Source organism: Eurypyga helias, unplaced genomic scaffold, assembly GCF_000690775.1.
Source record: "Eurypyga helias isolate BGI_N326 unplaced genomic scaffold, ASM69077v1 scaffold19099, whole genome shotgun sequence".
Lineage (NCBI taxonomy): Eukaryota > Metazoa > Chordata > Aves > Eurypygiformes > Eurypygidae > Eurypyga > Eurypyga helias.
In genome coordinates this window covers 45,226-56,679 of record NW_010273112.1, presented here as the reverse complement: position 1 = coordinate 56,679, position 11,454 = coordinate 45,226, and the positions used below count along the sequence as shown (strand labels likewise).

Genomic DNA, 11,454 nt, shown 5'->3' with positions numbered 1-11,454 from the left:
TCCAACCCCCCTGCCATGGGCAGGGACACCTTGCACTAGACCAGGTTGCTCAAAGCCACATCCAGCCTGGCCTTGAAGACATCCAGGCGTGGGCCATCCACAACATCTCTGGGCAACCTGTGCCAGTGCCTCCCCACCCTCTCCAGGAAGAATTTCTTCCTGATGTTCAATCTAAATGTCGCTCTGTCAATTTAAACCCGTTATCCCTTGTCCTGTCACTACAGACCCTTGTAAAAAGTCCCCCCCAGCTTCCTTGTAGCCCCTTCAGGCACTGGAAGGTGCTATAAGGTCTCCCTGGAGCCTTCTCTTCTGCAGGCTGAACAAGCCCAACTCTCTCAGCCTGTCCCCATAGCAGAGGGGCTCCCGCCCTCGGAGCATCTCCATGGCCTCCTCTGGACTCGCTCCAAGTGGTCAATATCCTTCTGATGTTGAGGGCTCCACAGCTGGACGCAGCACTCCAGGTGGGGTCTCACCAGAGCAGAGTCCAGGGGCAGAATCCCCTCCCTCGACCTGCCGGCCACACTTCTCTGGATACAGCCCAGGATACGGTTGGCTTTCTGGGCTGCCAGCGCACACGGCCCGCTCACTCAGACACTGAGCCGCTGACCACCACTCTCTGAGTGCGACCATCCAGCCTGTTCTTTATCCATTGAGCGACCCATCCATCAGATCCATGTCTCTCCAGTTTAGAGACAAGGATGTCATGTGGGGCAGTATCGAAAGCTTTGTACAAGTCCAGGTAGATGACATCAGTTGCCCGTCCTCTATCCACCCAGGTCGTGACCCCATCGTAGAAGCCACCCTATTAGTCAGGCCCGATCTGCCCTTGGTGAAGCCATGCTGGCTGTCACCAATCCCCCTTCTCGTTCTCCATGTGCCTTAGCATCATTTCCAGGAGGATCTGCTCCATGATCTTGCCAAGTACACAGGGGAGACTGGGCTGTAGTTTCCCGCGTCCTCTTTTTTTCCCTTTTTAAAGATGGGGGTTATGTTTCCCTTTTTCCAGTCACGGGGAACTTCACCAGACTGCCATGACTTTTCAAATATGATGGAGAGAGGTTTTGCAACCCCATCCACCAGTTCTTTCAGGACCCGCAGATGTATTCCATCGGGTCCCATGGACTTGTGCTCCTTCAGGTGCCTTAGGTGTTCCTGAACCTGATCCTCACTGACCATGGATGGCTCTCCATTCTCCCAGTCCCTGCCCTTGTCTTCTGTGGCTAAGGGCATAACCAGCATAACTTTGTGCTGGTTACCAAATCTATGAAAAGGGTAATACAGTGAGCAGTCAGTCTGCTTCCCAGCTTCTGCAGTCGGCATAGTGTGTTATCTTAAATCACCATTGATTTCAGCTTACGTTAATGTGTCAGGCAGTGACCTCTAGCAGCTCTGAGCTCAGCCTCACAATCCTTGCTCCGCTGCAGAAGTTACCAGCACCATAAAGTGGAGATAACTAACCTCTCAGTGCACTCAGGTTAATCTAACGGGAACCATAAATAAAATTGCTAGATTAATTCTCTGTGAGTTACAGGAGAACCTGTCTCTTAAGGGTGGAAGAGTTTGCAGTATCCTTTTGACACTGGCCTGATCAAGCCCAGCAGTTCATTGCTAAAAAGGTATGTTCCAACAAAATTAAAGAGCAGCTCAGGCTCTAATTCACCTAGTGGATCAGCTAACATCATCCTTAGAGTGCCTCTGAACTGTGGGAGAGCTCCTGCCTTGTAGGCAGCTTTAGTCTTCTCTCTGCCATTGAGGCATGAATCTGTGTTGAATATTGCCTTTGGAAAAATTCCTAGAGCCAGTTGTAGGGTCTGCATTCGGTTCTGAATTTCCCAAAGTGATGAGTGTTTGGAATTGCACTCTCTTTTTGAGAGGTTTGAGCTCTAAACCATTTAATAAACCTCTCGGCAGATCTTACTAGCTCAGGCTCAGCACAGTACTGTGTGGCTTCTTCTTCAGAGGTGGTTTCCATCTGACTGGCTCTGATGTGGGCAGAGCTTCTCGTCAGGCTGGAAAATGCCGTGTAAACATGCCAAGGTCTCACAGAATGCTGAATAATGCAACCATAATACACCTCTGCAATGTTTACAATATAAATCCAATTTGTAAATATCAAATACAGGTTTGTACGTGTCATGTTTCCCATTCCGTATCTGGTATTTCACATTTTCTTACTAATCGCTTCAAAAATCTGGGGTGTAAGGAAAGCTACAGATGTAAAAACATCAACAAGGCTTTACCTTCTCCTTGAATGCTTCCAGCTCTGCATCCGTAATTTTCCATGGAGCTTCTCGCTTTAATTTCTCAGCAGTTGTTATATCTTTGCAGCTTTCATGGAGGCGATATGGTTCAATCATCTCTTCAAAGAATTTCCAGCTGAAACGGGAATTATGAGGGAGGCCTTGCTGCAGGGTATGAACTCACTAACGCGTTTCATAGACACTGTGTATTGCAGGCCCCACTGACTATAATTATAGCTAAAAAACATGCAAAATCTTTATAACTATTCTTTGCTACATTGTGCCCCAAGTTATAGCTGTGCCACAGTATAAGTTGGGGTTTTTGGAGGATAATTGAAAGGTTATTTGAGGATCATTAAACACTGCATTTGGCCTATTACAGTTGCAGAGAATTTTCTGCGTTTCCCTAGTTGTTGCAAAAATACTGGAATTAGTTCTACAGTAACCCCAAACTGCAACATATTGGTTACTAATGTTAACAGTGAATATGGGTCTCCTCATAAATACCGAGCTTTTATTATTGTTTTAGCATTAGCTGGAGCAATCAACTGACTGATACTGTTTTGCTGTTACTGTTTTGATGAGATGGAGAAACAGGTGAGAGAAATCTCGTGTAGCAAGGGGCTGAAGGAAATGCTGCAGTGGTTTTTTGCTACGTGAGGGCTCAGATTTGTGTTCGCTTTCCAACTTTTCCACAGATTTTCTCTCTAAATTTCAATTGGTTTCTTGAAGCTTTTGACTGTCATCATCTGGAGAAGTTTGTAATCCTTCTGCACTTCCTGCTTGCCTCTTTGTTGAAAGTTTCTATCATCCCACAGAGACCTCGGGGAGTTTCCCTTTATATTAATATGAGTTTGTTTCTATGAGCACTTGATGCTGACAGGCCTCACTGGGAAGTGAACGGGGAGGCTGTGCACAGGATGGACTTTGCTGCGTGGCCAGGAAGTCAAGAGATGGGTTAAAGGTGCTGTGGCATGCAGCATTTAATGTTGCTAAAATGCCAGAGAGTTTATCAGCATCCTTAGTGTCTGTTTCAGTATGTAAAATAGTGATAATCCTCTTATTATTAGTGAAATAAATGGGATGCCAGTTGGGAGAGATACAGTGGTCCAGCAAGTGTCTGGCACAATATTCACTTGTTCTGTTCCATTAGTCCTGATGCAGCAAATGTGTTTGGTATTTAGGTTAATGCCAGATACGAATTCTTTTAGATAGCTTTTATTGATGTAAAATCACTGCACAGTTCTGGAAAAAAGAGAAGTATGCTGCACTGTTCTTTATATAATTACAAAATATTAACTGAGAGATCAAGAGGGCACTGATACCTGACTTTAGGTATCTAGTAATAAAATCCTTATATTCTTTAATTGGATTTCCTAGGTCAAAATCTCCAATGCAGTGTAGAAACACTGGTGAATCTAGGACTGTTTTTGCAAAGTTATGTGTGTGGAGAAACAGGACAGTATTAAGAGTCTAACCTGAGATTGCACATGCACTCAGAGGAAAGGCATTGGGAGAAGAGGAGCCCTTTGACTATGAAATAGCTATGGGTCTATCAAGAGGCGAGTAAGGGATGGGATGGAAGAGAGCATAGCAAGGTGACAACATTTTCGGAGGATCTCTAAGACCAAGAGCATTATTGTGAATTGAATTGGGATTCAGTTATTCCCTGAGCAACCTGCTATATACTTCTGTCTACATAAAGCAGAAGAAATAGGTGATTTCTGGAAAGAGATGTTTTAGAAAGCAAAGACTTGAAGATTTATTCTATTTTTTTAGCTAATACAGTTGGAGGTAGAGTTTCCTGTGGACTATTTTACCAACTTCCTACCCCCTGCCTAAGAGCATTAATTCTGTAGATAAGTTAATGTTTAAAAAGATTGAACCTTCATTATATTTTAGTGATAGAGGAGTATTAAAATATTGTTCTCTTGGGAAAGGAGAAGTATGCTTATGCTTGGCCAGAAAAATGTTAAGTTTATGAATTCATGGTAAAACCCAGAAGGCTGAGTTGGCAGAGATGGTGAGTTTACAAGAGAACTGCGACTGACTGAATAATATGATAAAAACTATTGCAACATAAATAGATATGAGAAATCATCATAAAATGCCTGTTAAATTTAGTGGTTCATAAGTATGGGCACTAATTAGTCTTCATTGAAACTAAGTTTTAACATTACAAAAAAGCCTGCCTATAGTTTGACCCTTTGAGTTGTGATTGCTAAAAGGTCCTTTTCTTTTTCCTACTCTAGATACTTGGAAAATTATTGCAATAAAGTGACAGTGTTATTCTTTGTGGTGCGGGATTTTTTTAATGCTCAACATAAAAGAACCCAGCTCCTGATAAAGGCCTGCTAAATAATGGATTTTGGTAACATTTCTTACCTTTCTTTGTTGGGCTTTATATTGATATCACAAATGATATTAATATCAGCAAATTTTATTCTGAATTTACTTAGAAGTGAAGCCATCCTGAAAACAAAACAGAGAACACTTTATCACTATATTTCTGAGTGCCTTGCATCAAAGAGCACACATAAATGAGTTAAGATATCAAACGCAGTTGTCTCATTATCTTTAACTCTATGACAAATTACTTTAAATGCTTTAGTGTTTCAGTTTCCAATTACAGACCTGGATTGATATGATATTGCTGTAGTATAATTCATTTAACTGATGATTGATGAAAATCGTGAAAAGTGGAAATGAATAGCAGACAGAGGGAAGGGTGTTTACATTTTGGGGAAAAATAGTACTTTTAAGTATTTGCAAAGGCTTCAATTATAAAGGAAAAATATTCAAAATAGGGTAGGACAGAATTCTCCAGTAGTTAGAGAAGGCTTCTGTCATTCTATTATTATCAGAATTCTGTGCATGGGGTATGTACAACACTGGTAATGTATGCCTTGGTGAAAATTTGGTCTGGACAGTTGATGTGTGTTGCTGCCTGGGGCTAAACCACAACAATGTGAATACTTAGAGAATCTCTTTCATTTATGAATTTAAACATTTTCCCACTCCCCCCACACCTTTTTTTTTTTTTTTTTTCTTCTTTGTAGGTAAACTTTTGGAATTTGAAAAAGTCAGAAAGTTCTTAGGAACAAACCATGACAGAAATACATATTTGCTTATGACCTGAGAATTTACTTGTTCTATTTTATATAAGTAGAACATTCTGCTTATATAAATCGATGTGCCTTGGGGCAGTCCTTGTTTTGAACAGCAGAAAGAGCAAAGTCTCAGCCTCTGTGGAAAGGTTTTAATATTTGGAGAGTTAGGTGTTAGCAAAAGACCAGACAAATTTAATTTCTGAATTGGAAATCCAATGTATGAAATTGTATTTGGATGTTGTTGTATTAAATCTACCTAGGGAATAGAATAGCCTCCTGGCCTCCAGATTTCTCTCTTTGAAGGCTTCTCTGTGTGGTGGGTAGAATATGCTGTTGAGGAAAGGTAGTATTTAGGTAGAAATCCATCTACATCCTGTTTTCTTGCAGATGAACTAGGTAATTGTCAACTATACTGACCATGCTGTTCACTCTGGCTTTTGTGGGACAAGCAGTGTATGCAGGTGCCAGAGCTGCCTCTGTGAAGATCTGCCATGTTTTGACAAATCCTATTTGCTGTCAAAACCCCCTACTTCCTCTGAACGGAATTTGGACACTTGAGTGCCTAGATCCAGGAGCCGGTTGTGTTGCTGACCAGCCAAGCTTGAGCAGACTCCGGGCAAGGAGCAGAGAACACGTCCTTACGCTGTAAGACCTTTTTCACCCAGTGGAAGACTAGTTTGTAGAAGAACTTGTGAATCTCTTCTATGGAGGTATGTTAAGTTTGGGGTAATCCTTACAACTGACAGAACCACAGTGGAGTGAAGTTCGCTTTACATGAAAGCCAAAGCTTAAGGGAGCATCCCTGTGGCAGCTGTTTTTCCGAGGCACTGTGTCATAATCCTAGTGATGCTGGCTAAATTCTAACTCCTGTCCTCGCATCCATCTCGCTGGAGTTCTGGTTGGATCTGTTGTTTTTAACTCACTACATGGTGCTGCTGCTTTTTGGTAAGCAGTTACTGACTTCCATCCCAGATTGGCCTGTTTCCACCGGTGTGGAAAAGCCTGTGTCCCTAGTGTGTAAAGTGCTTTGGAAGGCAAGGTCCTACATACAGTGGTGATGAAAATAAGTTTGTATTAGTACCTTTCATTTGCCTGAAGGCAAATGATGATTATGAAATCTAGACTATTTTGGAAAACCTAAGTCAATTCAACTTGGTCTTGATGTTGATTAACTTGCTCTTTCTCCTTTACATTTTACCATGGATAATCACATTTATGTGAGCTGTCCATCCACGGTATTAGCATATGAGAAGCTTCATGTGCAATATCACTTACTGTTAACTGGACAATCTCATGTAAATCCCATAAAACTAATTACATTCTCATTACAGAGTGCCGACTGCTCTTCCTAAAGAAGGGAGTATGAGCTATTAATGGGAAAACTGGTGCGTGTGAATTTCCTTTGCTAATCTCCATTTACACCGAGCCTTGAGGGCTATGCCATAAGCTCAACACCTTCCTATCAAGTACATAAGTTTTCTTCATGCTGCCCACAGTACAACAAACCAGCTGTGCTGAGAAATTCCCAGCTTCCCGCTGTATATGCATTGTATTCAGCATCAATTCGAACTCTTAAAACAGTGAGACAAATAGTTATATTTACACTAGTTTTTCTTCTTCAATCCTATTGACTTTTCCTCCAGTGAAGATCCTTAATTTGCAATTTTTCCACTTCTTCCTGATAGTTAGAATGTAAGGAATTAGGATTGTTAGACCTGTAAGGACATATAAAATTGCAGGAAGATAAATCAGTGCATCGTGTGGTAAAAATTCCATCCTTCAGCTGGGCAGCGTTGGACACAAGCTAATCTTAAAGCATTTAAGCCAGACAGAAAATTGACTATGTAATCTTAAAAGAAAACACGTTTTTGCAAGTTGCCAAGTCTGTTTTTATATTTGGTAACACGGAAATCTTTCTCCCTGCGGTTCTTACTTGAATTCCTTACCTCCATCATCGAACAGCCACCAAATGTCAATTGTACCTTTTCCTTGCTTCTTTTTAAATTGAGTGCTGGCTTCTAGCAGCTTCTGATTGAATTCACCCACATGCATCGACTGTACTGTGTTAATGGTGCTCTCTGTAACGAGAAGGAAACAGTGTGGAAGGATTTCTGACAAGTGAGGCAACGAGTAGCTTTAGGGAGCTAAGTGGAGGGAAAGCATCAGGAAAATGAAAGTCTCTGACATAATTTCCATACTTTAAATGTGAAAAAAATTTACAGCACAGATGCTATGAACGTTTAATATACCAATATGCACAGAGCACAAAGCTTGTGTAATACTTTGTCACCGGATTATGACATCTTGAAAAGGGTTATCTGATTATTTGCTCTCTGGATCTTTTTAGTTAGCCTAAAATTCACTGGGGCCTTAAAAAGCAATTGGGGAATATCTGGTGGAAGTAAATGGCATCCTTTTACATCACTTACATGCTCAGCTGGTGGTTGTAGAATGCAGAGCTCCCTGAAATGCACAGTAATGGAGAGCTAACGGGGTACAGCGAGGGCAGAGGTGAAGCTAGGACTGGAAGGCAGAAAACACAAGCATATGTGGCCACTTCCCCATGCTTGAGAAGGCCGTTGTTAATTGCAAATAAACTTTGATTCTTGCTGTTTGCTTGGCTGGCGTTAAAAGGTACAGGCTTGCCTATGGACTAACAATATCTTTTCTCATTCCATCTTTTGAAGCCTGTGGCTTTATTACTGCTTCTCCTTCACTGATTTCAAAGAGACAGTGCCAGAGCAGTATTTTAAACGGAGCAGACAGACTTCTTTAGAGGTTTTATTCTGATCTGCTAGGTTCTGAAAATGCTTTGATTGTGTTTCCTGTATTTCTAGAGTGTGGACAGGATAGTTCTACAGCAGTTACTGGCTTTCCTCTACAGTTCCAGTATCTCTGCTGGAAGATGCAACAGTTCTGGGGCGGATGAACGTGCAAGCAAAGCAGAGAGGCAGGTATATTTATTAGCATCATCTATCTCGTATATAGAGGCAAAGTGTGTAATCTGTGTGTCCTTTATGCCTTTCTGTACTAAATTGAGAAGGGTTGTTGAAACGGGGGCACATGTTCTTATGGTATTTGTTATAAAAATGTATGCTACTGAAGCCTGCAAAATGAACTGAAGTCTGCCAAATAAAGAATAGTGCCATTTTATGTCTTCAGTCTGTAGATCTTCTTGATACCTGTGGGAGCTGCCTGCACAGCAGTTGTGAGAGTCTCTGCAGGTGAAAATTCTGAAAATACGTGTCTGTGTACAAGCATGGCTTCAGGTGGGTCATTATCATAGCGGCCTAGCAATTGTGAAATGAGACCTTTAATTCTCTCTGTATTTCTGTGTCATTTTCCTGTATCTGAAATGTAATTTTGACTTCATCACTGATACATTTAAGTTATGCGTTAATTAGTGATTTGACAGCGTGCTGTGTATGTACTTTCAGTACTCTTGCCACCTTCATTTGTGCATTTTTATGAAATTATGCTTAGTGCTATTTTTACCTGTTTTTCAGCTGTGTGTGTCTGTTGAGTAAAGTGAGGCTGCTTGTTCCCCGAATATTGTGCATATGTTCCTATTTTCTTTAAAGAGGGGAAAAAAGGCCTCTGTTCAAAAACTGAAAACACCCTATTAAAAGTCCAGCAAAAGAGAAAACAACGTGTTCTGTATTCCTCAAACTTTAATAGCCATGTGCTATTTTTGACAAATAGAATTCAACATGAGCTGAGCTGAGAAGCTCATCTTGCTAATGAGGGAGAAAAATGTCACTTGTGTTGTATGAGGTGGCGTGTCCTGCCAGCAGAGGATGTTCACTCTGATCTGTATTACATGGTTGTTGCTGCCAGGCTAGGTCTGCACAGGGTAGGTCCTGTTCCAGGGGCCTCTGTGTGCCTCAGGAGTTTTCTCCTGGGACTCAAAGTCCAGTTTGCACATTGGTGAAGGTGTGATGCATTGAAGGGTCAGGGAGAAGCTGTAATTTTGGAACTTACCCTTTTTTGTTTCGTGTTTTGAGATGTTGAGTGTGCTGGCTTTTTTGAAGAATCCACAGAAGCCACTTTTTCCTTCTTCAAAATCATTTTCTCTAATGGTAGCTTCCAGTGCCAATCTCTCCTGCTCCAGCTTCTCTAATTCCTCTGTATATCGGGAAGAGTAAGGGGACTGGTAACACATCACTTTCTATTTTAAATTAAATCACTTACTGAAATAATGGTGGTGATGTAATTGCTGTTGTGGCACTTTGTACACAACATAAAGCGTCTGGGAGGAAACACTCTTATAATGCTTTTTCCTTGCAGACCAATAGGGAAGAGGAAGCTGAATTTGTCTCTGGAAGCCCTAACTTAGGGTGCCCACGCCTGCAGCTGTGGTGTGTACTCAGCTTCTCTCAGATTTCCTCTGCCAGATCAAATTCGGTATTTCTGTATTTTATAGTTACGTGAGATACTGTTTATTGAGTTATGTTTGTAAATTTGTTGGGTTGGCTTCTTTCCCCAAGAATTTGAAAATGCCGTAGGAAAACTGTTTTCCTGAAGTGAGAAAGCTGGGGCAGTGAGTTCTAGCCCTTGGGTCCATATTCTAAGAACAAGGTCACATGGCTTCGAACTTCAAGATTCTCAGGAGTATGCACGGATCCTGAATATGCCATCAGGTTCTATGCTGAAATATTTTTAAGGTTTTGATTTTTTCAGCATTTGCTGCAAAGATGTAAGATTTAGCTAACCAAGTCTGTACATTCAGTAATACAAAAGAACAGTTTCATCTTAGCAATATTAGACTTTTGCTGGGAAAAAGGTACCATGTGTTGTTGTGGAATATATTATGGTGAGGCACTAATTAGTATGAGCCAGGCATTTGCCTGCAGAAAGCTTTTTTCATATGGAAAACTACTCGACTGATACATGAACTAAGAGTGAGTTAAATTCATTTAAGACATTGTGTTTAAAAAACCCCAAACCCTCACTAGCTAGACATTATTAGCTCTGTTGGCACTCTCAATTGCCAACAGGCAAGAATATAATTTCTCTTACTTCAGAATCCATGACAGCCTTGTGCTTCTGATTATTAGACACGATAGTCACTAACCTAATGGCTACTCAAAGGTACAATTTCAGGCTATTAAACAGAATGCTGTAGCGAGTATAATAGGATACAATGATTTTCTTTTTTTTTCCCCACTACACATACTCTGTGTCTGTTTCAAAACATTTTTGTGTATTTGAGGGCTTTCCTTTCCCCCCCCCTCCCCGTCTTCCTAATTCATTCTGATTCCTTGTGTCTTAACACTCGGAGAACATTTGTTAGTTTGTAAGAATGCAAAGTTGATATTTACTGTAATTTCACTGGTGTTCTAATGACTGCATCTTTGAGCAGTCAGTTTCTGGCTTACATCAAGCAAAGAGACAGGCAGATCTCTTTCAGTTATCAACAGGAGGGAGAAAAAAAGCAGGATTAGTTTAGAATTTGTCCTCAAGTCCCCATAATTTTGCTCTGTAGCTCTCCATGCTGCCAGCCTGCTGGGTGAATACTCCTCTAGCTTGCTTTCTTAAAAGTGCTGGTTTGATTCTGAGAGGTGATTCGCTTTTCAGGGTTGCCTCATCCTAGAATCCGCCCTCTTTAACGGGGAGTTAATGTTGGTTGTAATTAGCTAAGGCACTTGGGTCCTTTCTGGGTGTTCTCCCCAGCAGTTCTGAGTGCGGTCTGTGTGTCTCTGGGAAACTGGGGAGAAGCCGGAGGCCGGTTTTCAGCAGGCGGCAGCAAAGAGTCACCATTCTTCTTCTGCCTGCCGATGTGCCTTGCCTATAGATTTTATCTAATTCATTTATAACACAAAACATTTATCTGGTGGGGAGGACAAGGGACACCAGGAGTAATGTGCAGGTTTAGGCCATGTCTGTCTGCTCAAGTGGACAAACTTAGGAGAAATGGGGAAATTATCGGACTGAAAACCTAGAGAATCGTTCTGGTGGGGTTTATACCTGGAGTCATTCCCTCCCCAGGGTACCTGAGGAGCCAGTAAGACCTCTGTGTCCTAAAGAGGAAAAGGAAGAATGAAGGCCAGCGTTGTATGTGGCTCTTGGAAGCCCTTTGTTTAGGTGCAGCTGTCTGCATGCCC

General features: G+C 41.6%; 1 protein-coding gene across 2 annotated transcripts in view; it reads right to left on the bottom strand.

The window, feature by feature from the left end:
- SLC12A1 (solute carrier family 12 (sodium/potassium/chloride transporter), member 1) overlaps window positions 1-11,454 on the bottom strand; it is a 48,791-nt gene that overhangs the window by 2,768 nt on the left and 34,569 nt on the right. For both annotated transcript variants that reach the window (XM_010159369.1, XM_010159370.1), the window contains exons 20-24: window positions 9,332-9,475; window positions 7,297-7,428; window positions 6,954-7,065; window positions 4,626-4,712; window positions 2,241-2,376 (exon numbers count right to left, since the gene is read on the bottom strand). In XM_010159369.1, coding sequence (XP_010157671.1) covers window positions 2,241-2,376; window positions 4,626-4,712; window positions 6,954-7,065; window positions 7,297-7,428; window positions 9,332-9,475 — 611 coding nt within the window. The remainder of the gene's footprint in view (window positions 1-2,240; window positions 2,377-4,625; window positions 4,713-6,953; window positions 7,066-7,296; window positions 7,429-9,331; window positions 9,476-11,454) is intronic.